At 41.9% G+C, this 27,702-nt stretch overlaps 1 protein-coding gene across 2 annotated transcripts in view; it reads right to left on the reverse strand.

Moving 5' to 3' along the window:
• Positions 1 to 1,457: 1,457 nt before the first annotated feature.
• The window catches only part of SEPT2 (septin 2), a 37,183-nt gene continuing 10,938 nt past the window's right edge, over positions 1,458 to 27,702 (reverse strand). For both annotated transcript variants that reach the window (XM_019543023.1, XM_019543025.1), the window contains exons 5-14: positions 26,717 to 26,840; positions 23,420 to 23,554; positions 22,812 to 22,929; positions 15,566 to 15,667; positions 14,429 to 14,574; positions 9,932 to 10,015; positions 6,634 to 6,691; positions 5,333 to 5,441; positions 2,286 to 2,335; positions 1,458 to 1,988 (exon numbers count right to left, since the gene is read on the reverse strand). In XM_019543023.1, coding sequence (XP_019398568.1) covers positions 5,340 to 5,441; positions 6,634 to 6,691; positions 9,932 to 10,015; positions 14,429 to 14,574; positions 15,566 to 15,667; positions 22,812 to 22,929; positions 23,420 to 23,554; positions 26,717 to 26,840 — 869 coding nt within the window. In that variant the 3' untranslated portion in view covers positions 1,458 to 1,988; positions 2,286 to 2,335; positions 5,333 to 5,339. The remainder of the gene's footprint in view (positions 1,989 to 2,285; positions 2,336 to 5,332; positions 5,442 to 6,633; positions 6,692 to 9,931; positions 10,016 to 14,428; positions 14,575 to 15,565; positions 15,668 to 22,811; positions 22,930 to 23,419; positions 23,555 to 26,716; positions 26,841 to 27,702) is intronic.

Genomic DNA, 27,702 nt, shown 5'->3' on the forward strand with positions numbered 1-27,702 from the left:
CATGCTTTCAGTAACATTTAAAACTGATATTTATGGTATATTTATAACAACCATATTCTGTATTCTGTAAAGCAGTTTGCTAAATATTTTCCCCTGGTAATATTTTATTTCTTTGTATTGGAAAAGGCAAAATAGGAAAAGAAATTTTTAATCGTTTTATATTAGTTTGGTATCGACCTGTCTGGGAAGAAAAAACTTATCACCTCTGTGCATCTAACGAAGATTTTGCTTCCCTCATGGTGTGCCAATACCAAGAGAGATCAGTAGCAGTGCGCACAGCTCTAAGAATGACAGTTGGTTAGGAGGCAGTATAGGTTATGGTGGCAAGTTTTATTTTGCATTTAGACAAGATACTCAGAATATAAACATTTGTAAATAGTAATACCAGAATAGATCAACATCTGAGCTGCTCAGCAGGAAGGCTCATTTAAAACTAGTCATTTAGTTCTCATTAAAGCAAAAGTTCAGGGCATTTAAAAAGATTAGATGCAGGAATAAGTCAAATTACTCCTCATCTCTTCAAAACAATGGAAAAATGAATTTAAAAAGGTTGTTGCTGTGGATGAGCTCAGATATAGCAACAACATTCTGTAATGGTGCCCATTTGCATTAGGCCTTTGGCACTGGCTGATTGTCAGATGCTCTGGTAACTACATTTTGCAGTAGCACATCATATTAGTAAATCCAGTTGGCACTCGAGGCAGAAAAGGCAAGATCAGTCATTCAGCAGAGAACATGACTGTTTACCATGTCAGCTTGTGGGTATAAGCTGTAACAGCTGCATCATGTACTGAACACAAAATAAGAGGACCAGAGAAAATTGAGGCAAAAAAAAGAAGAGTCTGCAAAAGCTTCCACCACCAGCATCAAGACAACTGACCTTGGATTGAAGGAGTGACTGGCACCCACTACCACCACCACAGGGCCACCACAAAATTATTACAGCCACTTTCATTACTGAGGTAGCCAGTAAAGCAGGCTCTTGATTTATTGAGCATGGGGCCCTTTATCTTTCTGTGCAAGATTTCCATCTGAAATATGAAACCTTTTCTTTGATACAATTAGCTTGTTTCCAATGACCTCAAAATAATCTAAAACTTAAGCAAGAGCTTTCTTTCTCTAGATTTTATCGCTTTCCATTTTAAAAAAAAAACATCTGCCAGGTTTTGAAAGCTGCTGAAAAACTAGGGCATGTTTTTGGGGGCATTATTCCAATTTACTATTGCTGTAATGGCACCAAAAGAACAAGGCTGTTTTGTGGTGGCTCACAAAAAACCAAAAAAATATTCTGCGGAGTAAATGGGAGCCTATAGGTAAATGGAATCTAGATGATATTTCCCCTTAAGATAAACTTGAGAATGATAACATCTGCTGCCTTTTAAGTATAGAGTGTTTCTCAATAAGAAAGATGGAATTGAGCAAAAATGCTTTTAAGACAACAAGCATATCTTATTTTTAATTAGACATTTGTGATGCCAAGGAAATGGCTAGTCTGCACCAGACAAGCAGACAAAAGGCTGAGTTTCAAAGGCACACAACTGTAACTGCTGCAAGAAACAAAAAAATACAACTTGGCATTAAAGGACTTCCTAATTAGCCAAATATTGCACTGCTGAACAAGCTATTACTGAAACCCAGTATTTCTAGGTGTAAGAAGTAAAGTAACATTACTAGTGAGCTATACAAATAGACTGACTAAGTCAGCTTAGGAAAGACTGGATATCCATGTGTAACCCTAATATATTAGGAAACAGAAAGAGAGCTCGTTATAAGAATTACTAAAATAAGCAAAGACACACTACATATTATGTATAAAATACTGACTATGACTTATTACGAAATTTAAAAAGTTACCACTAATGTATCTGTCACATGAAACTAAAGTAAATTCCAAGTCACAGGTTGGCTAAAAGGCATCTTTCCCTGTTGAACACATCACACTGTCTCTCTCAAGTATGCAATGCTTCCTCTTGGTCTGTGTATGAAATCTGCAGGAAAAAAGGAAGCAGAAATATGGATTAAGATTAGCCATCTTGTAACTGTAAACTTCAAAACTGGTATTCTGGTGAAGGTATCATTTAGACGATGGATGGCCAACCTGTGGCATGTATGCATGGCACAGGCAGCTTGTGTGTGTGGCATATGGTAGATCAGGGAGAGAACACAGGGGCAGAGAGGGCAAGGAGCACAAAACAAAGCTGTAGGCTGGCCTATCCGTGGTAAACAGCCTCTTTGCCATCCTATATGTAGGTCTACATTTCTAAGATTCATCACACAAAACTTACCAATACATGCTTTGTCAGAAGTACATGAATTCTGGAGCATGAGAACACACCTGTGGGAGAAGGCAAGAAATGGTTACCTCCTTTTCAGTAAGCATGGTAAGAGACTTGTTGGACACATCTCTACTCTGGTTTTGGTGCATATGCACCTTATGTATACAAGTCTAGATTCTTTGTTGACCGTTGAGACTATACCCACACCCTGAGCACCTTCATACTTCCTGCTAAAGAGTATTAAAAGCAGGGCAAGTGCAAACATTATTTGGCTTCTTCACCAGAATCAAGATATTTACAACACTTATTGTAAAGTAAGGAAAGAGGAAGCCTATTAAAATATATGCAAACCACAACCACAATTAACATGTGGTAACTTTCTTCTAGTGCTTGGACCATACATATATTCCACTGTAGATGATTCTCAAGCAGAGATCTAGATTACTCTGAGGGATGGAGGGAACTGCTGAGGGAGACTCTAGATATTTATCTTCAGTAAAACTGAAAACAGGCAGCAGATCTTGATGCTTCTACTATGCAGTGATGCTACGTAACCATATGCATTACAAGTAGATGCCCTATGCCCTGGAACATTTCCCAAAGCTATAAAAGCTACTACTTTTCCCTTGGGCTGGGCTGTCACTTTCAACGGCTGATGATTTCATAGGGCTAATTCTGCTTTCATAAACAGACTGAAGGAGCACTATAAATGGCTTGGTCCCCCTCAGATGAAAGGATCTAGAGGCTTGAGGACATCAAAGGCGTGAAGTTTAAGGTGCATTTCACAGGATACAACTTGACAAAAAGAGAACAGGCAAATATGGTATTTCACTGAGATGGGAGTCATTATCTTTGGCAAGAACTTTGGCTGAGCTCTCAAAGGCATTTGAGACCCAGACAAAACATGGTTACATTGGTGTAATCAGCATTTTACACCAATGAAGCAGATATAATATATAGCGATATACAGGCACAGTTAACTTTTTATCCCACATTTGCATGATCAAAAGGTGGGGGTGGGAAGCCAGCAGCAGTCATTTAAAAGTTTAAGTACATCAGCATACATAATGTATGTCCACTCCTCTACTCCAGGGCAGTACAACAGCACAAGAGAATACCATAGTACTCTGCAACCTACTACCAGATGGTTGATGGCTTTTCTTCTGCTCTTAAGAGTTTGGAGATAGGGGGAAAGTACTGTGACCCATTCCATTTTTTTTTTTTGACTCTGCTACTATCATCCAGTTTACATTTAAGAATATATACATTTATGAGAAGTGCAGAGAATGAGACATTATGAATGTTCTCCAGGACTTGTCTTTTTTTTTTTTTTTTTTTTTTTAGGAGGCCAACATCTTGAGTGATTGGTTTCATGGATCACCTCCCTCCCCAATCATGATTATGTAGAAGACCACAGAAAATAGTGCAACTTTTAGACAAAGAAAAAGTGCAATCTGACTACTTGGTCCATGCGTTCTGAATAAGACTGGAAGCAAGAAATTTCTTTGAAGTTTTAATACTTTTGCAAACAGACCAAGATCTGTCTCTGATTCTAGAAATGCATCTTTAGATGAACTTGAAATCTCCAGAAGTGACTGCAAATTGATCACTTCAGTGAAGATGCAAGAGTTCTGTCCCTCTCCAACATGGAAAGGGCCAGGATTCCAGGAATGCTGCATGGCAGCCCAACATTATTAGATGAGCTATTAAATTACCACTCCTCCCTTTATTAAATGGAACAGCTATGACCCACATCAGCATCATTAAAAGAGAACTGATTTCAGCCTGACAGGGCCAATTCCTGCAGATGAGAATCCTAAAAGAATCTCAGTTTTCTTTCAGATAAGCAGACATGCAGAAGCAAGCATTCTGAAACACTTCCTGATCAGCTGCTAGAATTAAGCAAATGTAGTCCAAGCACAATACATTCTATATTCATACTGCACCCATCCCAAGAATCAGAACTCATTACATTTCTGTTTTTTTCCCCTCTCACCTGCATTTGCAAGTCAATGAAATTTTTTTTTTGGTACTACTATAGAGGTTAGAGCAGGGTTCAACAATTTCTTCAAGACACAGGATATGCCATCAAGTTTCACTAGCAAAGTTGGCTTTATTGTTCCAGTGGAAAGCAGCTGGAGACCATGCTTATGCAAGATGAAGCAATGCCCTGAGTAATCCGGATCAGTCCAACAGAAGTGTTTAAAGTCAACAACAAAAACTTTGGCTTTGATTGTTATTCATCAAGGAACAAATAGAGCAAGATGTGCAACAGAGCAATTTTGCCCTTGATGGCTTGAGGGGGGGTTTCAAATAGTGCTGCTGTGTTCTGAATCAGTTGGTGATCAGAACAAAAAACTGTGTGGTATATTGCATTAACCAGTCCTAAAAGTCATGAATGCACAGACCATAATGGCACAGCTAAAATTTGCTGGCATGGAGTGTTGTATAATGACTATGAACAGATGTAAATCAAAATTTACTGATGCCATTTAACCAACTAGGCCATGTTAAATTCATGACTGCATAACGGTTAGCCATCTTAAAATCAACATTTGCTCAAAACATTGGAATAACTACTTTTTTCCAGAAAAGTCAAGTAAAAAAGGTGGACTTAAATGATAAACAAAGTAAGTGTTTAGATAAATTAGAACTGCATACTAGTGAGACCTTAGGTTCACTATCAGTTTCCTCTGGTTCTTAGTTGGACTGTCCCCCTGACACATTATCACCCCCCATACACATTACCACCACATTTTCTACCAAATTGAATAAAATCTAGTTTTCCTAGTACCTTTTCCATTAAAAATAATACCCAATTAAGCCTGAAGATTTACACATACATAATGACTTCCAGATATTGGAGTTATTCCCCTTCAAAAGCACCTGTGTAAACTTTTTCAAATATCAGTATGAAGTACTAAGAATGATTTCTTAAAAAAAAAAAAAAGCAAGCTCCTGTGCTAGGATTATTTGCCAATTCCTTGAAACACCTATAACAAAAGGATTTTTTTTAATTTCAGGAAATCGTTACATCAATAGTGTGAAAGTCTTACCAAGATTTTATACATGGTGTCCATGTACTGCACTTTCTTCCTCTCCGCTCTGCATCTGCATCTGCATCTGAGCTTGCATTCTTGCAATCATCTCTTGCATACGACGAAGCTGTAAAACAACAGCACAGGAAGTCTATTAGCCTTTTCTCCTCAGAACATGACTCTTTGTTGCCACAAGTATAAAGATAACCTAATACATGCTAACATACTGATGACAAACTTTGGTATGCACTAACATTTTGTGGCCAACTACAAATGCTTTTCGACAATTCTGTTTAATATCTGCTTCTTTTCATACACTACAGACTTTAAACAACTTATTGTGTAAGATAAATGGATATTATTTTTGTGATCCAGCCAAATTGCCAAACATATTTCAGCACAAGCCTTTTTTCACTCCGTGTAATTTTTCTGGTTACTGTATGAAATTAAATGGATTAAAAAAAGTTAATCTTTAAGAGCTCAAAACTATTTACTGTTATTGAAACACAGTAAAGCCTCAATATGCTTAAATGAATAGGAATTAGAAGATTGCCTGTAGGAAAGCAAAGATTGGAAGAATTTAGTAACTGAAGAGTCAGTTGACTAATTGTCAGGCTGCATGTTCAAATGCAAATTCAAATCACAGTACATAATGGTTGAGCAACTAACTCTCACCAAAGACTAACCATCTGCCAAGTGTGAAGTTTTATTTTCTGATGTGTATTTACATTCAGAAAAAGATACCACATGAAGAGTTCTGAACTTTTTCATTTATCACCATCGCTAAAATACACAAGCTTCTTCCTATTGCCCTGTTCTTATGGCTACACATTGCCCCAGAAGGCTTGTGCTGGTGGCAAGAAAATGTCGACTTAACTTGGTCCTTAAGACCCTGCTAAGAATGCACACCATGATTAGCTGCTGTAGTATGACATGATTGTCTATCCCCTAGGAAATGGACTGAGCCACAGCTCACTCACAGAAGGACGCAAACACAGTCACAAGATGGTACCTACTTTCCGATTCAAACAGAATCAAGCTGCCAACCTGGAGTTTAAAAGCTCCATATAGTTATCTTCAGCAATCCAAGTTGGAATGGCAAAAATCAGGCTCTAAATTACTGGAGCAGAAGAGCAGTGGTAATTCTTTAATCAGAAAATGCTCTCAGCATTCAAGTTGCACGCGTACTAACTGTTAAACTAAAAAGCAACTTTCACAGGAAAACAACATACAAAAATCTTTTAGACCAAGTAGGATATATATATAAGTATATTTTTCTTCAAAGATAGGTCAGCACTTTACTGTAAAAGTATTCTTACTTCAGCTTCCTTTTCCAGCAAAATCTGGTCTTTATTCACTTCTTCATCTTCTACTGTCCTAGGATGAGAAAGGAGGCATAAGTATTTTTCAAAAAACATCTGCGCCTTCCAATTTAATTCAACTCTCAATGACAGCTTTGCATTTGCTCACAACCAAAAAAAAAAGTCTCATTTGGAACTAGCTTTACGCTGTCTTATATGGAAAGTATTCAAATACCTGGAAGATTTATCCTGGCACTTTCCCCACATTAGTTGTGAAACATTTAATAAAAACAAACCTTTCAGAACAAATAATTTCCTCACCCATGCCCCAAAAGAAGGAAAGCAAAAAAGAAAGCTTAAGAGAATCAGGTACAGAAGTCAGAATGTTCCTGTTTGTTCTGAGTTAAGGCGGCTTTCATTCTTGCTCTGTATTTGGGCATTAGTACTGCATCTAAACAGCATTTAAGTACATTCATTGCATTTTTTGTTGTTTTTTTAAAAAACATAACGTGTGCTGTAACAGCTATTTGATGTAAGCTAGCTAAGTGCATCATTTACCATCCCCAGGTTAGAAGTTAGGAATTGCTAGCACCCCAGCCTTCTCTCTTCCTCTTCAGAGATGCAATTAATGCTGTTTTTCAAAATCACACCTTAGAAAACACACATGAGCTGGCATTCCTACATGCCTAAATCGAAGAGCAAGTTTAAGAAAAAGATAGTCAATCTATGAGCACATGTATGCAAGTGATATTTTAAACCAGATGGTGCTTTGCTTAGAAAATCTAAAGCTAATGTCTACCAGGTGTCCTTCCACAAAATACTGCCAACTCCTAAAGCTGGTAAGTTTCTTCTGATGTGAAAGATACAGAACTTTTTCACATCACAAGCTTGCTATCAAAAATCTAAGAGACCTGCACGAATTATTAAAACCTTTAAGATGACAAAAGCTTTTTGCTTAAGAACTAAAGGGCCAGATCTTCAAATCTATTTATGCACCTAACTTAAATCAATAGGAGTAAAGTACCTAAACGCCGTTAAAGATGTAGGACTAGTGCAAATAAAATTCTCAAGGTACTAGAATGTGCCCTTAACTACATGAGAGCAAAATCTTAACTCCTTCTTCCTACTGTATTACATATCAGACATGAATCAGGTTGCCTAATAGAGTACAGTTAGTTTGGTAAGAAAAGTTGCTGTATATGTATACACAAATTATAGAAATAATATATAAATCTTGCTATGGTTTTCATGACTGCACATGGAAAAACCTATCATTAACTGGCAAAAACCTCTCCCTTCTTCATTTAGGCAAATTTGGAAGGAACATGACATGGATTTTTCTTTTTTTAATGCAAGATTGTTCAGAGAACTTATTGAGGAAAAAACCAAAGTCAGAGAAATTTGTTTTGTAGTAATGAATGGAGGTGTAGGAGATAAGGCAAAAGGGAATTATTTATTCAGAACTAAAAGATCAAAATACAGGTTTCTCCCATGTACAGTAGAGAAGAGCAGTATTACCGTGCCTGATAAGAATCCATGCATAAGCAGTTTCATTTTAGCTGCAACGTAAACAACCCAATGCAACTTAAAAAGAGCACTCCAGCTTGGAATTTAGGTGATTCTAGTACTTTATAGCCCAAGCTGCCTTCAAACACTCTAGAGGGGTTTGAATTTCAAAAGATACAGCAGTATGTTTGTTTGAAAAGTGAGAACAGTGTGCTAGCTGAAAGGAGAATTGAAATTACAGGCTACCATGAAAAGTTGAGACCAATTCCTGTTCTAATAACTGACAGATCTGGATCTGCCTCCAGAACCCCAGTCAAACTCCACTGAAGAAATATGCAGTTTGGTGGTTTAGATCCACTTATATATGTGACCATATAACCCTCTAGTGGCTGAAACCTGTAGAACAGCACTTAAAATGAATACTTCTCTTATTTGAGATGGTCTTCATTTTAGACAAAAAAACCCAAGTTTTCCTTTCCACTTGACTCTTGCCCTGAGGCTTCAGCTCCTGGTCTCCCTGCCCAACCTCTATGGGAAAACTGCCAGACAAAATGGTCTAACTAGGCACAGTTTTCTGACAACTAAACAAGGCAAAAAGTGTGAACCATTGGCAGAACACAAAATAATGTTCTTGTAACAGGATTTTAAGGTTTAAGGAAACTGTGTCATAGAACTATTTTGTGAAAACAAAGCATTCCTTTTCAGAAGGAACCTCCCCAAGCCTGGTTCCCAGCCCCACTGGCCACCCTGCAGCCTAGCTGGACAGTACAAGTGGCAAGAGGAAGTAAGAGTTGTGCAGAAGCAGGCTCAAGGAGGTTTTACCTGTCCCAGGACAGGAGGCCTTAAATGCCAAATGTGCAGACCACCTGAGCAGCACACATGGCAACTTAAAGCTTGCAGGGCCAGGAACCAGGGTTGGCAAAGCTCTCCCTGGGATAGCAAGGCAAAGCACTCATGCCCGAGTCCCAGGGGTATGGAGTGGATGGGGGCTTTGCTTCAGGGCTTGGCATCCGAGAGCAAAGTGCAAGGAGGACAGTGGCAAGCCCCTGCCCACTTCTCACACCACAGTCCCCAGCGTGAGAAGCAGACAGGGAGCTTTACTCTGCAATCCAGTCCCCTCAGAAACCAGTTGCAAGCTCCTGCACACTTCTCCAAGACCAGGATCACCCTGGTCTCAGGAAGGTACAAGGCAGGGGAAATGTAGAAATTTATGCTGCTAGGAAAAAGATTTCTAGCAGCATAAATTTTTCACCGCTAGAAATGTACATGGCTTGACTCACAAAATGCAAGGTTGTGTGGGTCCCTGTGAAAGATAATAAGTTTGATAATTCTACCTCAAGTTCAAAGTGTGCCCCAGAGATAGAAGACCTCTTGCAATTCATTTCTTATTAGCATGCGGTGGGTTCTGCAGGACTCAACCTATTTGTTATTTAGAAGGCAAATTCAGATGACAATAGAAAGAATTTTGAGCTGTATTCAGTGACTGGTTTCCAATACCACCCAAAAAAGGAACAATTCAGGAAAGAGTAATGACATCATGAGTGCCTTCAAAATGACTTCCATCTCAAATATTCTGAAAGTATTCCTATTCCAACAACTCAGTTTTTTGTTCAGATGTACCAAAACAATAGAAAAATGGAATCAACTCCTAAGCATTAGAAGAAAAGCTGATCAATCAAACTCGTTTTTGATTATTATCCCAGGTCATTCCATGATACAGAATCCCTCAAGTGAAAGGTCAGGTCTGAGAAAGAGACAGATAAGCAAGTTCAAAAGATACACGAGTACAAAGTAACCATGAAATAACAACCGTGGGCCTCTTTTCAGTCTCTCAGAGCGGAAGTTCTCATAGTGAAGGTCCTGGGTCACCTCCTGAAGATCCTGCATATGGGTGCTGAAAGGAGATAAAAATTTATAGTGAAAATGTATCTTGTATTTGGCATAGCTTGCTCAGGCAGTTTGAAGAAAAATTCAAAAAAATTCTCCCTTTTCTATTCTTCAAAGTCCCATTGCTCCCGTCAGGCCTAGCACTGTTAAATGTTTGGAGGAAGCTTCTGCTGGATTCCGTTACTCCCTATCCCATACTAATCTAAAGGACAGAGCAGGTGAGGTCTCCAAGTGCTGTTTTCCCTTGTAGCTCTCCACGTGGAAAGAATTATGGGTATTTCTTACACTCAACAATTAATATTCTCCCTCCCCTGAAAAACAGAGGGAGGAAGAAGCCACATAACATAAGCTTGTACACTGTTTCTTTAGAAACCATGTTAGTCACACACTCAACCCCTCATCCCATCTTTCAGTAGTAAGGGCTTTTTTATTTTAAATGACAATTAGGATTTCTAGTCATCTTTTTAGAGCAGGACAGCCTAATGCTCCTTAACATTGGCTGCAAGGATACACAGTTGGCTAAAAGTTAGAAGAGGTTCTGAAAAAGTCAAAAAGATGTTTCTGGACTGCCAAAATGAAGTAATTTGACAGGTTTAATTTCTAACTGCATACAATCAAACACTTAACTGTTACAAATTAAATTTAGTATGACAACACAAAGATCTGGGGTTTTTCAATTCAACCACTAAATAAAAAGATTATTTCTGTAGTTCAGAACTACAATAATTATGCAGAGGCCATCACAATGTGTGGGAACACACTGCTTTTCCTAACCTGCCTAGGGCAGGCCAAGAAACAAAGTGTCCGCTATTTTAGAAGCTTTACTCTTGCTTCTAGCAGGTGCATGCTAGAAAGTGGAAAGGAGCCTGGATTTCTTTACAGAACAGAAATGCTTCCATTTCCAAGCACAGAGAAAAAGGCTGTTCCTGTTCAACATAGTTTTGATTCCTGTTAAGCCTAGAGTTTGTTTGGATAAAATGCTTTGCCTTTCAGTGTTGGATACATTCCACCATTTGCTCATGTGGAATGCAACCATCTCAGGATAATTTGTATGCGTCATTTGAGCTCAACTATTTATTATGCAACGGTATCACATACTAGAAACTCTAGACAAGTCATTCCTTCCAGAGTTTTTTAAAAGAGTTATCACCTCATGCACCCTTCCAATAAAACAACTAGTTTATTAAAATTAAAATTTTATCAAAGTGGCACATACCTGGAATTTAGGGAGAATCTCTGCATAATCCTACTTGCGGGACTGCCTACAATAAATGATTAAAATGCCTGTGGCACAAAGCAGAGTCTCCTTAATTCCTACAATGAGGAATATGCACTGCACACACCACTTTAAGACAACTGTAATTATAAAATGGAGGTAGCAATTCTGAGGCACCTGATCCACTAATTTGTACAGGGATTTCTCTTCTCCTTGAAGACCTTGTATAAAATGTAACAATGGGATGACCTTAGTTCTCCTCCTTCCTTTCCTATTTTAAGAAGCTCTAGCCTAACTTTAAAGTTTCCAAGGCTGTATTCTACTGCAGAAATGTTATTCATTTCAAACTGAGTACACATCAAGACTAACGATTTGTATACTGGTATTAAGCACACACTTAGCAAATTTGCAGATTGGGTAGAATTGCAGATATTCCAGAGTAGAGCCAAGATCCACGATCCACAATGACCTGAATCTGGTCATTCAGGAGATATAGTTTGCAATCAACTAGATGAAATTCAACAGGGACAAGCGCAGAGTCCTGCACTTGGGATGGAATATCTAATCATTCTGCAGTTTATATTTGTGCATACAATATATATTTGCATTTACAAATATAGACTGAGGAATGATTAGCTAGGCTTTAATACTGCACAGAAAGACTTAGGAATTACAATTTTTTTTGTTTGTGGGTTTTTTGCAACAAAAGCCAAAAGCATATTAGGTTGTATTAGGAGTGTCATATGAAAATCAAGGGAAGTGATTCTTCAGTTCTACTCAGTATTTGTGATACCTCGCTTGGAGTACTATGTCCAGTTTTGGGCCTCACAATTCAAGAAAGATGTGGACAGACTAAAAAGAGTTCAGCGGAGAGGGACAAAAATGATTAGAGGCCTGGGAAGCAAATCTTATGAGGAAAGACTGAAAGAACTAAGGCTGAGTCTGGAGAAAAGACTGAAGGGGTATTTAAAAGGGCAATTACAGAGATTATAATTATAATTAGAGAGAGGATGGAGATGGGCTTATCTCTGTGGCCACAGGGGACAGGACTAAGAGCAATAGCCTCCAGTTAAAGCAAGGGAAATTTAGGCTGGAGATTAGGAGAAATGTTCCATCTATGAGGTTAATCAAGCACTGGAACAAGCTACCTAGAGAAGTTATGGAATCGCCATCCCTGGAAACTTTCAAAATTAGGTTAGATGGACACTTGGTTGGGATGGTTTAGTTGGGAATGACTCTGCCTTGAGCAGGGGGCTGGACTAGATGCTCGTGAGGTCCCTTCCATCCCTATTTTCCTATGTCCGAAGCACCTTGGATCAAACTTGAAAGAATTAGTGAAATAATCTCTCCTCATTTTTAAGTCAAACCAGAAAGATCTGAGAAGAGTTTCTCTGCTTAGCATCCCTGTATGATCAGAAGTCTGTACAATCAGATGTGCATAACAGTGAAGGAGGGATAACCACATAAATGTGCATCAAAAAAGTTGACAATTCTTGCAATAAACACTTGCCTGGCAAAAAGCGGCACCTCCACAGAATAAAAGTCCAGAAGCATGGGGCCATGAGCACAAATGCACTGAAAGCTGAGTTGCTGCCTTGCATCTTCCTTGTTTGGTATTTTGACAATTCAGTTGCCAAGTATGGCAATATCCATAATGAAGCTACTGTTAGCATCACTTTGCCTTGACTATATAGTAGAGTTATACTGATATAGTCCAAGATGCAATTTTAAGCTAATGCTAACTCCTGCATGAACACTTATTCACTTTAAATTTAAGCAGAGGTGCAACAATACATTGGTCCAATAAATCGGATTGGCACCGATATAAAGAAAATTGACTGTATTGGAAATAGGCCTTTTTTTTTGCCTGATATGGCCGATAATTTGGCTGATAAATGCCTGTGCATGCACACAGCTGCAGTGTCCTCCCAGGGTGTGTGCAGCAGTGGGAGCTGCCTGCACCCCCTGGACAAGCTGTGGCTCTGTCCTGCACCCTGCCCCAGCCCCTCCCTCACTGCAGGGCCTCAAATCTGTACCCACTATGCTCTTCCCCTTTCCCTGCCCCTTCCACCACAACATACTTACCAGCCAGACACTGCTTTTCAAGCTGCTGGGCTGCGTATTGGAAATTGGATAGGTATCAGCCAATATGCTTCCTTAAAAACTGGCTAACAGTATCAGCCCCAAAAATCTATCAGTGCACCCCTAAATTTAAGTTCAAGTTCACTTGGAATCAGGAATCATATGACAGAATTAACACTTAACAGGGCTAAGCCTGATAGGAGTAATCATAGATATTAAAGGCTGGAAGGGACCTCGAAAGATCACGTCCAACCCCTGTGCTTTGGGCAGGAATACTCTTGAGATCAAATGATCCCTTGAAGACTTCCAGTGGAGACCATGCAGACACCTTGCTGGGAATGTTTAAAGTTGAATCAATAACCCCATTGTTTTACCAAAATAAGGGAGCGTCTTTATAGTTGTTTGCTTAAATGCATCAGTTTCAAAGCCAATTTAAGTTATGTTAATGATGAAACAACCTTTCCATATAGTCCAGGCCTTAGACATACCTTCAGAGCACAGAGCAATAGTTAGCGTTGCCCGTAAGTCAATACATGTTGAGACAGCTCAAACTCTGGTGGTAATCCAGCCCAAACTCGAAAGCTTTGTCAAACTGTGGCAGTACAAGCCCAGGTTTCCCTACCTTTAACTTCCAGATCTGTCTACACTTCACTTCTGCCCATTAACTAGAGACAAGCTGTCAATAGACTGATGCTTAAAAGGGACAGTATTTCATAAAATGGAAAAAACGCCCACAGCTCTGGTATGGACAGTAAGGTATAATGACACAAGGAAGGACGGCTGCACAGGCCAGACCAGCTGAGGGCAACTGCAATGTCAACTCTACATAGCAGCACAGACCACCCTGAAAAGCAAGTGCAAATCCTGACTGACGTTATAAGGATGCTCCTTTCAAAGACTGCCGAGTCATAAAGCACCAAAGAAAAAGCTATTAATTTTTTTTTGTAGGGGTAAGCTCTGCATAGATATTATGATTCCATTTTTGATGAAAACCAATATGAAACCAATATACAGGAAGGTTTGCGCTACTTCCTTGAGAGTCCTAGTACTTTAAGAAAAGTATTCCAGTATTAGCTCGTGTCTTATAAAAGCAAGTAAGTTTAAGGATATGTAGTCACTTACATTAGCATGGTTCTCAGCTTCAAGAAGTCATTATGTTCAGGGTTCTCCACTTCAACTACCCCCCAAGGGTAGAGACGACCTCTAACTTTTTTACCTTTGGCTTCAATCAACTGATTTGATCCCACTACACAAAATGGAATACTGGTCTGAAAATTGAGAGTCACCAAGAATGAGTGAACTAGGACCAAAGTGCATCTAAGAATAATTTAAGTGTCTGCAAGCAATGTAAGAAAAGACTACATAAAAGCTTATTGCTATTTCATCTCTAGTTTTCAACCTATCTTCCAGAGGATGGTAAATATTATTTTCATTTTCCACATGGGTGAACTTGGGCAGAGAGGTAACATACCTTAGGGTGAGGATGCACTTTACTTTACTACAGTGTAACTTACTATGAAGTAAAATCCAGGGTAAACAGCAGACTCAAACTAGCTCTTCCAAATCTAACTCTCCACAGAAAGGTGTTATTACCAGGCAGGGCCACTAGGGAGAAGAGTAGTTTATCTGCATTTGATCAAACACCTACCTCAGCAGAAACTAACTAGGGGAGCAGATATACAAGTTCTACTTAGTAACACTCTCAAATAGTAAAGTTTTACACACTTTAAAAGTTAACTTAAACCAGGACTCAAGTGATTTACTACATAGTACAGCTGTGCATCCTGCATCTATTTTACTTTTACTATACAATTAAGCCAATTTTCTATAAAGTGTCACGCATTTGCATGTTTACTCAAGATCAAGCAACCAAAAAAAATCAAAAATAAGATCTGCACTTTTATTAAGACAGCCTGGAAATTCTCACAGAAAACATGATAAACCAGGTGTACCCCCCTGTGATGGGTGGTGGGAGTGGTGACAAGCTGGATGCTTAGCGGCGGGGAGGGGAGAAGGTTGCCGTGGCAAGTGGCAGAGCAGCAGCAGCGCAGTGTCTGTGCAGCCCTGCTCTTGCCTTATCCTGAACTGGCCTTGCTCCTGCGAGACAGCGGCATGGGGTGGTGGCACTGCATCCCTGCCCACCCCTGTGTACCCCTGGGGCATTTTAAAATACCCTCAGGGGTATGCATGTGACAACCCCTGTGATAAACAATTCCAAGCTTGCATGTTTTTTTTTCACATCTATTTATGTATTTTTACCTTTAGAAGTCTGGTCTGTTCTTTAAAATCCTCATCCTCATCTGACTCTGCATCAGGCAAGTGGTAAATCTTGATACCATGTTCCTCAATTTCATCCAGAATCTGAAACAGAATACAAAAGATGAGCAAAAAACATACCTGGCAAGGCAGTTCTTTAAATTTTCAGTGAAAGTAACTCATAGATAAGCAAGACATTTTCTGAGGAAGCTTGGATTTTCTTTTAATTACTAAAAAAAATAAGCAAAAGTTACTGGTTTGATTTTTGCATTTAAAATTACTCCCACTCTATCATATTAAGCACCCAGCTATTCCTCTCCCCTTTATATTTGGGACAAGCTGGACAATACTGTTCATCCCTATTCTACCATTTTACTATTTTTAAAAGTTTACTTTCCGTTTTTGGGCAACACAGGTTTTAAACTGTCACATTCAATTCTTCTTCTGAGAAGCTTCCTTTCATTGTTGTTTCCAACTAAATGTCCTTGTCATTTGGCTCCTGTTTTGTTTTAGAAAACTTCCCTCTTCAAGTAAGGAGACAAAGAACAAAAATCCATGCTGCATAGGCAGCGAGCAAAGTAAGGGACATATGTCTGGGACTTGGTGGATAACCAAATGTAAGTTAAAATAAAAAGTGTTTATGTAGACACCTTAAAAGCATGTTTAAACTTATTTCTGTTCCTATGAAAGTGATAGTCAACCAATGCTTATGAACAAGACTGAGGATCTGTTTACAGGAAAATGGCAATATCCAGGAGCAAAAGAGGGAGTGAGGTGGGGAGGGGGACCTGTTTGGTGGTGCCGTTGCACTCACCTTTGATTCCTGCTCTAGTCCTAGTGTAAACAAAGTGTCAGGGTCAGCCACATTTCTCTTCAGGCAGAGATGGAACTTCATGGCACAGTACCTACTTGTTTCTTGCTAGTCTCTTCACTCCACAGCGTGCAACTTTTGGTCTTTAACTAATCAAGATAGGCTTTCTTCTACCATTATCCTGTCCACTATCTATTCCTAGTAATGTTCCTCTGCTCATGCCACAGCTTGTCCAAGGGAAAAAAAAAAGTGTGTAACTACCAGGTATCTGTGTTTTCCATTTCCCATGGAAAAACAGAGAAAAACGTGGATTTCCTGTTTTTAGAGAAAAACCATGGTTTCTCTTCTTTTAGCAGAGAAACCTGCAGATTTCCCTGCTTTTGCAAAGAGCTCTGCAGGCTGGCAGAGTTCCAGCCTCCAAGAGCTGTTTGCAAAAGGGGCAGGAAAGCCCCAACCCTGCCCTGAGGGGCAGAAGGAGGGAGAGGGGGAAGGGCAGGGCCTGACACTTGCACTTACCGGAGGCTGCTTCAGGCACACACTTCTTGCTGCAGGTAAGAGGGACTTGGGGGATATAGAGCAGGGAAGAAGCTGGCTAGGGGCTGAGGGAGCTGGGGAGTTTTGCAGCTGGCCAGGCACTGCAGCTGGGAGGGGGTTTGCAGCCTCCCTGTTTCTGGCCAGAGTGCTTGGCCAGCTGCAAACCCCCACCGCTCCCAGCCAGCTGCAAACCTCCCCACTCCCTCAGCCAGCTTGGTCAATCCCCGGCCAAGGAGGGGTGGTTTGCAGCTGGCCAAGCACTCTGGCAGGGAGTGGGGAAGCTGCAAACCCTCCCCCGGCCAGCTGCAAACCTCTCTACTCCTCAGCCTCCAGCCGGGAGAGGGTTTGCAGACTGCCTGCTCCTTTCAGAGTGCTCGGCCAGCTGCAAACCCCTGCTACTCCTGGCCAGCTGCAGGCCCCCTCTTCTGGCTGCAGATTGCCCAAGCTGAGTGGGGGCTGAGGGAGTGGGGAGGTTTGCATCCAGCTGGGAGGCTGCAAACCCCGCCTCCTTCCTCGCTCCCTCAGGCCCCAGCCAGCTTGGGCACTCCCTGGCCATGCACTCCAGTTTGCAGCTGGCTGGGAGCAGCAGGGGTTTGCAACTGGCTGAGCACTCTGGCCGAAGCAGGCAGGCTGCAACCCACAACCCACCCTGGGCACAGTGCCTAGCTGGCTACAAACCTCCCCGCTCCCTCAGCCCCCAGCCAGCTTGGGCACTTTCTGGCCCAGCTCCCCCTCCCCCCGGGTGGCACGGGGAGAGGGGGTTGCAGTCTGCCTGCCAGGCACTCTGGCCGGGAGTGGGGAGGCTGAAAACCCTGCCTACCCTGGCCTGAGTGCTCGTCCAGCTGCAAACCCTGGGTCACAAATGCTGTGCTCCCCACCCTGCTGCCCTCCCTCAGGCCCTCTGGAGTGCAGCATGTGCAACTGGCATGGCAAGACACAGCAGGCCAAGCACGAAAGCTGCCTGCTGCTGCAAGCTCTGTGCTGCCCTGACCACACTTCCTCTGTGTGCATGGAGGCAGCACACACCTGCCCTGCCCCCACCCCCCACATAGATCTGGGGGGTGGGGGCCCCCCAGTCCCTGGAAGTGCACAGTGCCACTGGGAGCCAGCCCTGCCAGAGCCTGCAGCAGGCAGCAGCAAGGGGGAGCTGGTTCATGCTCCTGCTGTAGCAGCTGCTGCCTTCCATTGGGGGCAGGGGGCTGTAGACCTGGGTCCCTGGCCCCATAGCCCTGGCAGCTGGGGACCCCTTCAAGCATAGCTGGGGGGCAGAGGCTGTGGGTGGGGGACAAAGGGCACCAGCAGGGCCGGGGGGCTGCGGGGTGGAGATGGGGAGTGAGGGACACCAACAGGTCTGTTGGGGGCATATCATTTTAACCACAGATTTTTAATCAGAGAATTTGTGATATTTTTATCATGGAAAACCAGGATCCCTGGTACACGCCTGCACTGGGTGGCTTTGTTCTTAGGGGATTCAAACCCACAACAAATCAGAGACAGGGAGGAAAGGGGCAGGGCTGAAGAATAAGCTGAACTGCACAGGGGTGCAACAATGAGAGGCAGGAGGAAGTTGCAAAGGTGAAGTAAATGGGTAAGTTATTGCAGTGATCTTTCCTGGGTTATTCATTGCAGCAAATGGTGAAGGCTGTGGGGGGCATAAATGCAGCCATGGACAGACCTAGAAGGCTTAAACTCCTCAGATATGGGCGCTGTAAGCAGCTGAAGCAAGTCCTTCTTGGAGCCCAGCTGTTTGTTTCTGTATGTTGAGGGTGGAGGGCAGTAGAAGCCAATGATGGGCATGCTGTTGGGAGGGAGAGCAGCAGTTACAGCTATGCTCCCACTTACCTTGCGGTTGGGGATCATGGGGGGTGGGGAAAATTTTTGGAAAGTTTCTGAGGGGGAAGAGGCTTGTGGATATGGTGAGGGGCTGGAAGGGACACCAAAAGGCAACAAGGGGCTTTCAGGGGAATGGAGGCCTGTGTAGTAGAGGGGTGTGGACTAAGGAGGGGCTGGGGTATCATGTAATTGAGGGGTCTGGGTGCTCAGGGGGAGGGCTCAGTGGGGTGATGAGGGGTCAGGAAGGCTGATGGGGATGGGTCTCTGCAGGGTGCAGTGTGTTCATGGGGACAGGGTAAGACTCAGTGGAGCATGAGGGAGAAGGGTGGGGTTTGATGTGGCTTGGGGCATGATGGGCTAGAACTGAGCTGGGAGTAGTGGTGGGGGAGTGGAGGACCTGTAGAATAAACAGGGGACACACTGGACCTGGGGGGGATTTGAGAGGGCAAGAACAATGCATAAAAAAGGCAGTGAGGAGCATTTTGGGGCCAGGCCATGGAGTATACTTGTGGAGGAGGGTGCAGGGAATAGTTCAGTTCATAGTGTAGATTAGGGGTAACCATATGGCACCAAATGATGATAGTATCTAGCTCTCCCCTAAACCCTGTTATAGTTGTTTTTCCTTGAATCTTAAACTGAATAATGTTGTCCTAGAAGCCTAGCATATTCATAGAATCATAGAAGTAGGGTCGGAAGGGACCTTGTAGATCTTCAAGTCCGACGCCCTGCCTGGGCAGGAGAAAAACTGGGCTCAAATGACTCCAGCCAGGTAGGCATCAAGCCTCCTCTTAAAGACCCCCAGGGTAGGAGCCAGCACCACTTCCCTTGGAAGTTGGTTCCAGATCCTAGCCACCCTGACAGGGAAGTAGTTCTTATGGATGTCTAATCTAAACCTACTCTCCAACAACTTGTGGACATTATTCCTTGTTATGCCAGGGGGCGCTAGGGGAAACAAGGTCTCTCCCAAACCCTTCTGGTCCCCCCTAGTGAGTTTATAGACGGTCACCAGGTCCCCCCCTCAGCCTTCTCTTGTGAAGGCTGAAAAGGTTCAGGTCCCGCAGTCTCTCAGTGTAGGGTCTGCCCTGTTGTCCCCAGATCATGCGGGTGGCCCTCCTCTGGACCCTCCTGAGGGTCCCGTGTTGTCCACATCCCTCCTGAAGTGGGATGCACAGAACTGGACACAGTACTCCAGATGTGGCCTGACCAGTGTTGTGTAAAGGGGAAGGATCACCTCCTTGGCCCTACTAGAGATGCACCTGTGGATGCACGACAAGGTCTGGTTAGCCCTGCTAACTATGACCTCGCATTGTCGGCCCAGGTTCATCTTGGAGTCAATAATGACTCCAAGATCCCTTTCTGCCTCCATGCTCTCAAGAAGGGAGTTTCCCCATCTTATAAGTGTGCTGCTGGTTACTACTGCCCAAGTATAGCATCCTGCACTTGCCAGTATTGAAACTTCTTGTTATTTATTAAATATTGTTATTATTAATATTATTATAATATTATTAAACTTCTTGTTTCTTTTTAATGGGAAAAATGTATTGTTACATGATGATGCACCACCATCTGTATCACCCTCCCCCTTTCAAAACACTAAATTCCACTGTCCTCCCATGACAATATCAATAGGTTAAGTTAACCACGTCTACTTTTAAATACTATGCACTTTTAAGGTCAATTTTTAAGGGAAAAAAAATGTATAATACAAAATTTCTGAAAAACCAAAGCATCTATTTTAAACAGAACTTAGAACTATTTACTGTTCCCAAAATCATTAAGAGCAAGATTAATTATTCAGACAGAGCAGAAAGCACAGTGTAAGAGCAACAACTACTGTTGAATTTCACTATTCTTGCACCTCTCAACAAAGATATTAAGTTTACAAAATTTCAGCAGCACCTGTACAGAACGCAAAAGAAACTGAAAGTAGTTACAACTCCCACTCCCTCCCAAAAAACAACAACAACTTGGAAACAGAAGGAGAAAAAAGTGTTTAAATTTAAGACTGCACCCACAGAACATTCTAACAAGTTAAATACACTAACTTTATAATGTTTGGTATAATTAGCTATTGGTTAGTTTATGCTTAGTAAATCAAATATTTAAGGTTTTCAGTATTGGGATAATCCAAAATTGTGTCTAGGATAGGGTAGGATAGATAAAACAAAACTTATAATGAGCAAGAGACAAGGACAAAACCACATAAATTACAGAATAAACTGCAAAATAGCTACTGAGAGTCAGATGCTTTTCTCTCCAGTGATAATGCAGGTCTCCTACTTTAATAAGAGACAGAATTTGTTTAGAGCTAATTAATTCTTCCAGCATGCAACTTTAATCAATCCCCAAAAACACATAAAATCTTTTTAGCAATATTTACACAGTCAATCTAAGGGTTACTGAAAATGTTTAAAAAGCAGCGATTCTCAGCCAGCATTCTGTGAAATCCTGGGATGCCTTGAGATCTTTTCAAGGCTGCTGTGGAGTGCCAGGCAATGTTAGCTCTGGTAGGTGTACAAACATGATTCATGTGATAAACCCAGAGATTTCAAAGAGGAATCCACAGCATCAAAAAACATTCTGACATATTATAGATTTTCTGAGTTCTTTGCAACAGAAGAATTGCTCTAATTTTTTGGTAGTCAAAAGAGTGAAAACTAGGAGGGGTGCCTCAAGTCTATCAAGGAGGTACTTAAAAAGGTTAAGAACCACTGTGTGGCAATCGACCTTCAGTGCCTGCCACTTTAAGGGCTGGAGCAGGCAGCTGACAGGTGCCTGATTAAGGCGGCTATTTTCAAATAAAGGACAACCAGGCAGACAGCAGTTAGCTGCTTGCAGCCGAGGGAGCAGCACCATCTAGCTCCCTTGAGGTGTGGAACATCCTGGAGGTAAGGGAAGGAGTTATGGGGATGGTTTGGAGGCTCCTGGTCCTGGGCATGACCTAAAACTACACCCTGCTGGGGAACAGAGGCCTGGGGGGACTGCTGGTGGTGCGGCAGCCCCACTCAAATACCAGGGCTGCTTACCTCCCTGGTGAAAGGCGGGTTGAGGCGCTTTAATAACCCCAGCCCCCACAGCACTGCAGGTAAGTGGGCCAGGCATGGCTGTGGCCACTTGAACCTGCAGGGGTGAAAGACTTCGGAGGCCCCAGGGAGGTGATAGTTGTGTACGCCCAGCAGTGAAGGCCCTGACAGGGGCTGAGTAGGGCTGAGGGTCAGCCTGAAGGGCAGCCCAAGGGGGCGTGGTGAGTAAGGTCATAGGATGGCCAGAAGGGCAGCAGATGGGCCAACCCCAGTGAGATAGAGTTGTAGGGTTCAAGAAGCCCGGTGAGGGGCTAGGGTGGAGTTAGCCCTCCATTTGGTGAATCAGCTGTCCACTACCCAGGTGAGGGTTGCGGAAGAGGCCCAAAAGACTGCATGTGTCACTAACTGAGGTGTGACTTGGATAAGCCTGATGGCCTACGGGGCCGCTAAAGGAAGCAGGGCAGAGTGAAGGGAGCACAGTATTGTGCAGTGGGCAAGAGACCCTGTGAGAGGGTAGAGTGCAAGAGGCCCCAGTGAGATGGGGGCAGTATGAGTGTGAATGAGACCTGACATACAACTAAGGCTGGGAGCGTAGTGACATACTAGATGTCACCTGTGAGGCATGGGCCATGGTGTAGGGATAGTACAGAGCTGTGGATAGCCCTGGCATCGGGGCATGTAATGAACAGCCTCCCACATTTACCACCAATTCATTGTTACAGCAAAGTTGTGGCAGGTAAGACTGGGTGGACTGCCCTACAGACAGGCAGGCAGGCCGACTTGCGGCAAGCTCAGGGCCGAGTTTCATCACACTCTGGTTTAAAGGATAATTCCTCAATTAAGTAAATGGTCAGAGACTCCCCATAAAGCGAAGGCTGCGTAGGCTTCCTGGAAAAACTTTTAAGTCCCGTTGTATTATGTCTGTACAATATTATTGGAGAACACTTTTTTGGCTTGGACATGGACAAAAATATGCCTCCTTGCTTATTTGTACCCCTATGACTGAAAATCATTTTTATACTTCCCCACAAGCAAAATTTGTACTTACTCTTCTTTTCAGTCTTTCCCGTTCTTTCAAGGTAAGCGTATCGGCTTTTGCAATTACAGGTACAATATTCACCTTGTTGTGTATGGCTTTCATGAATTCAACATCCAAGGGCTTAAGTCTAAAAATAAAATTTAAAGTGTTTCAAGTATTTAAAGGCCAATGTATTTTCAGTAGGGTTGGGGTCCTATTGTAGTTATGGTCCAAGAAGTGTCCAAGGCAAGGATTTTTATGAGGAAAGGCACCCAAAAGTTTGTCCAACAGCTCTCCTAACTATGCAGTTGGTCCAAGAACAGAAATCATAATGACTTCTCACACAGAGGATCATAGAAATGATCTCAAAAAGGGGTATTTTTTGTTGTTTAAAAAACAAAAAAACCCCTACTTCTTGCAAAAAAAATTACAATTTTATACTCACCATCCAGAAATTCCTCAACCCCTACCCCTTCAAGGTAAATTTAAAAAAAAAAATAAAAAAAAAAAATGAAAAGGTAGTTTTCTAGGGTATATGTAACCCATCTGGCCTCATCTTGAAAACAGTTAGCAGCATAAATGAAGCCCAACCCCTTGTGAAGCAAAAAGAATTCTAAAAAGGGCACAGAAATACCTACCCATGACCAAATGGTGAAATGAAGTAAAAACAGCAATGGACACGGTTATCTATAATATGCCGTCTGTTCAGGCCACTCTCATCATGCAGATACCGCTCAAATTGGTCATCAATATAGGCGATGATAGTCTTAAAACTGAAAAAAAAAGTGGATTAATATAAATATCTATGTTCATCATTTAGACATTCACTCCACAAATACTGAAATACTCCAGGGATTTTTTTTTCCAGTGATGTCAAATGAATTCCAAATCACATTGTAAACAGCAAAAACTCAACTATCAAAGAATAACACTGGTGCAGTGAAAAGAATATGAATTAATAAAATTGAATAAAGTAACTGGATAACCTTTCAAAACACAAGAGGATACACTGTAATACATTAGGCAAATAAGACTTTCTAGAATAAATACTTTATGTAAAACAGTAAGTGTAACATAATCATTAATTCTTTGTTCCTGTAGTGAATTTCTTCATGGATCTAAAATTACACAAATACTCCAATTTAAAATGCTGTAACATCATTTAGACAAAAAAAATCCAAGACACTCTTGACAGTATGTAAAGAGACCTGATGAACTTATACAAGAGATCTGGGAATTAATTTAATTCCTTAGCAGATCTGTTACAGTATGAAGTTGGGTTTGAATGAACCAGTTAGTTTAATCAGCAATACCACAGCCTGTTTAGTATAGAAGGAAAGAATGTTCCTCCTGTTGTATTTTTGCCAACAGAAAAATATCACACCCTGAATAGAGTAGATATTTGTCTGTAGAAAGACTAGAAGAAATACTAACAGTTATGGCTGTGTGAAATTTCAGCACCTACTTCGTGTCGGATGTGTTTCAGACCATTTCAGTGGCCAAAACACCGAATCCAAAATGAATCAGAAGGTTCCGAAATGTTTTGGAGAATTTTGGAGCCGAGCTTGCAGGGAAACAAAAACTAAGAGCTGGGGGAGGACTGCTCTCATATTGACATCTAGCTTCTGGTTCAATTCCTCAGCTTTCTGATAATTTCCCCAGCTCTTCCCGGGGGATGCGGGCTCCTGATCTGCATATGGGGTTTCAGCAGGCTGCCACTGCAGGCTGGGGCCAGCAGCAGCTGTGTGGTACAGCCCGTGCCAAGCACTGAGAAGACTGCGGTGCTGTCAGCCTGCAGCAGCAGCCTGCTGAAACTGGGCATGCAGATCCAAGGGCACTGAACCAGCGGCTGGGCAATCCCTGCCGTGCAATCTGGCTCTGCAGGGAGAAGAGATCCACGTCAGGGTCTCCTTGCTGCTGCTGCCTGCCCCACACAGCCCCACTTCACCGGAGACCCCACTGTGGAACTCTGCTCCCTGTGGAGCTGAGTTATGTGGCAGGGACCAGCAGGCTTGCTCACCGCTCTGTGCTGCTTCCCTGCCCTGTGACCCAGCATGACAGGCATCAGAGATCTGCATGGGAGTCTCCTCACCTGCATGGAGGGCAGCGGCCCTCCCCCAGACAAGCCACCTACGGTCCCATCCTGCTCCCCACTGGGGCCCTGCAGTCTCTGACCCCAAGCCCTGCCTGGCTGGATAAGGCTGTGCAAAGCTTCCCTTGTGCCTGTCTCAAACAGATTCAGCCAAAACAAAACAAAACAGGATAGTGATCCGAAATACCCAAACGAATCGCTGTCCTCCAAAACAGCGGAATCTGAAACAAACTCGCAACATAGCCATTTCGCACAGACCCACAAACAGTGTACATATACATGACAGATTTCAAAATCTGGGCATAAATAGCCGCAATTAAAACAATTCAACTGAAGAGTATAACTGCTAGCAGAACCATCACTAGGGGTGTGCAGGGCCCAGGGCATATCAGTCTGTGTGGGGCCCGGGGGTGGGGGGGAAGAGGAAGGTGTGGCGAGCAGCTGGAGCCAGTGGAGCAGGAGGTGGCAACGTCAAGCGGCCAGAACCAGTGGAGATGGTGGGGTGTGGCAAGAGGCTAAAGCTGGCATTACTTGGCAGGGGCAGCATGTGGTGGCTGTGGCAGGGCCTGTACGGGACTGTCTGCAGGGCTCCCCAAAGCACAGGGCCCAGGGAAGTTGCCCTGATTTGCCACCCCCTAGGGAAAGCCCTAATTGCTAGTGCCTATTAAAAGTTTAAGAAACTCATATTTTGGACAAACGTATCTCCAACAATTTTATTTGTGTGGAAACTAAGTTTTCTAACAATACAAATTGTTCGGATTCTACTCGCTTACTTCAAATTTAAGACTGCGTCTTAATCTCAAGACAGCTCTGAACTAATATCCCACCTGCTTTTAACATGAGTATCATGTATGCTCAAAGACTCCAGATACAGTGTCTGCCCTTCCATACAGGCCTTTTCTTGTCTTCCCAAGCTGTCTTTTATTCTCCTAAGAAAAATGATCCATACATGTACAATTTCTCTCTTATTGCTGTGATGGGAACCAAGGGGAAACTAGCTATTTCACATAATTTTCGTATCTGCATATGAAACATTCTTCATCCCTTTTGTATCAAAAGAATAATGGATGTCTTTTGGCCAAATTCTCCCTTTACAAGAAACCAAATATACTTAAAATACAACAGAATATGAATTGGTTGCAGTACACCAGATTTGATCTGACACAAAAGATAACCTGTGGTAAGCCAAAGATAAAGTTCAGAGACACTTCAAGTTATTTTACTTTCAAAAATACCTTATAATGTGAGAAATGCAAATATTCTTTCTATAAGTATTTATTTTTACCTTTTAATGCAACTTATAATGATTGAGAGTTGGTTATTGTTCTTTCAAGAATACAAAATTTATTCTGAAACAATAATGCATTAGTTTCCCCACTAGTTTCCTCCATGAACACACCACTTATTCTGGAATAAATGTCATATTTTGAATTAGTTTAATACCAGAAAATGCTCAAAGTTAAAATCAGGAATAGCTTTCATGTATAGATACATTTGTGATCTTGACTATTCAGAATGAATATGTAAAAATTATGAGCTTTTAAAACATGGACACCGAAACAAAAATTGTTTCAAGTAATAAGGCAAATCTTTCTCTTTAAAAATTGTATGTTATAGGAACTAAAATTTGAAATACAATCTGCCTTTTAGGCTGTAAAGAAATTACACTGTACAGGTGCCACTAATGGTATGATTATAAGTTTACATTACCCTACGCAAGGCAGCTACAGCACATTGATACTAAGGATTTAAGCCTTGATCAGCAAATAAGAATGATCTTTTTTTAAATTGAGAAGGGATGGAGATCACCTTCTCTATAGGTCAGCATATGTCAGGTACATACCAGTCCCGACAATTGATGGCATCACCATATCCTGGTGTATCCACAACCGTCAAACGGAGTTTCACTCCCCTCTCTTCAATTTCAACTGTTGAGGCTTCAATCTGCACAGTTCTTTCTATTTTCTCTAGAAAAGAAGAACTAGATCTTAAAAAGAAGTCTTACACATTTTATTATTTTCTGAGACAAGATCAGGAATAACCCACAACTGGACTGGAGTACAAGGTAAGTAATAAGATAGCCTTCTTAGGGCCATGCAATGTCAGAAGGAGATTCAAACACATCTACAATTTTCTAGAGAAATGACAGGAGGTACACATGAGGGTTTATCCCATTTTTGTAAATCAGCTGCAGAAAACCAAGCAACAGGAGCTGGGTAAGATCATAAGCAGCGAGGAAGGCCTTGAGGGACAACACACAGTACACCTTGAGGGACAATATTCTTCCTTATATGGAAGTTCCTTTTCTAATATTGGAAGAAAGCGATAGACTGCATCCTCTGACATGGTGAGCTAATGAAAATGAGTCACTCAACAAGAATTGAAAGTGCGCATCTAGGAGCACAGACAAAAATATTCCCATGGAGAAAAGAAAAACAGAAAATCTCTTTCAAAAGCATCAAATTTCGGGAGTGGAAGAGTAGCATAGATGTGCCAAATGAAAATGCAATTCAGATAGCATCATCCTAATCAGTGGAAGCATGAGCAGAAAAAACAAACATACATTAGCATCATGTTTATCAAAGGAAAGAAACCAGGGTGTAAAACGGGGTGGGCAATTATCTTGGCTGAAAAATGACTTAACAAGTTTTGGTGAGTTGTGGAGGACCACACACGTAGACTCTTTCAGAAGATATAATTTTAACAAACTATAATTAAAAAACAAATCATATACTAAAAATCAAACATCTACTATAACATATTTTATTTCAAAAAAATAGTTTTTGTCTTGATCTATGTTTTTTGAGTATGTATATATAGAGGTGATTG

Source organism: Crocodylus porosus, unplaced genomic scaffold (assembly GCF_001723895.1).
Source record: "Crocodylus porosus isolate Cpor-Errol unplaced genomic scaffold, CroPor_comp1, whole genome shotgun sequence".
Classification (NCBI taxonomy): domain Eukaryota; kingdom Metazoa; phylum Chordata; order Crocodylia; family Crocodylidae; genus Crocodylus; species Crocodylus porosus.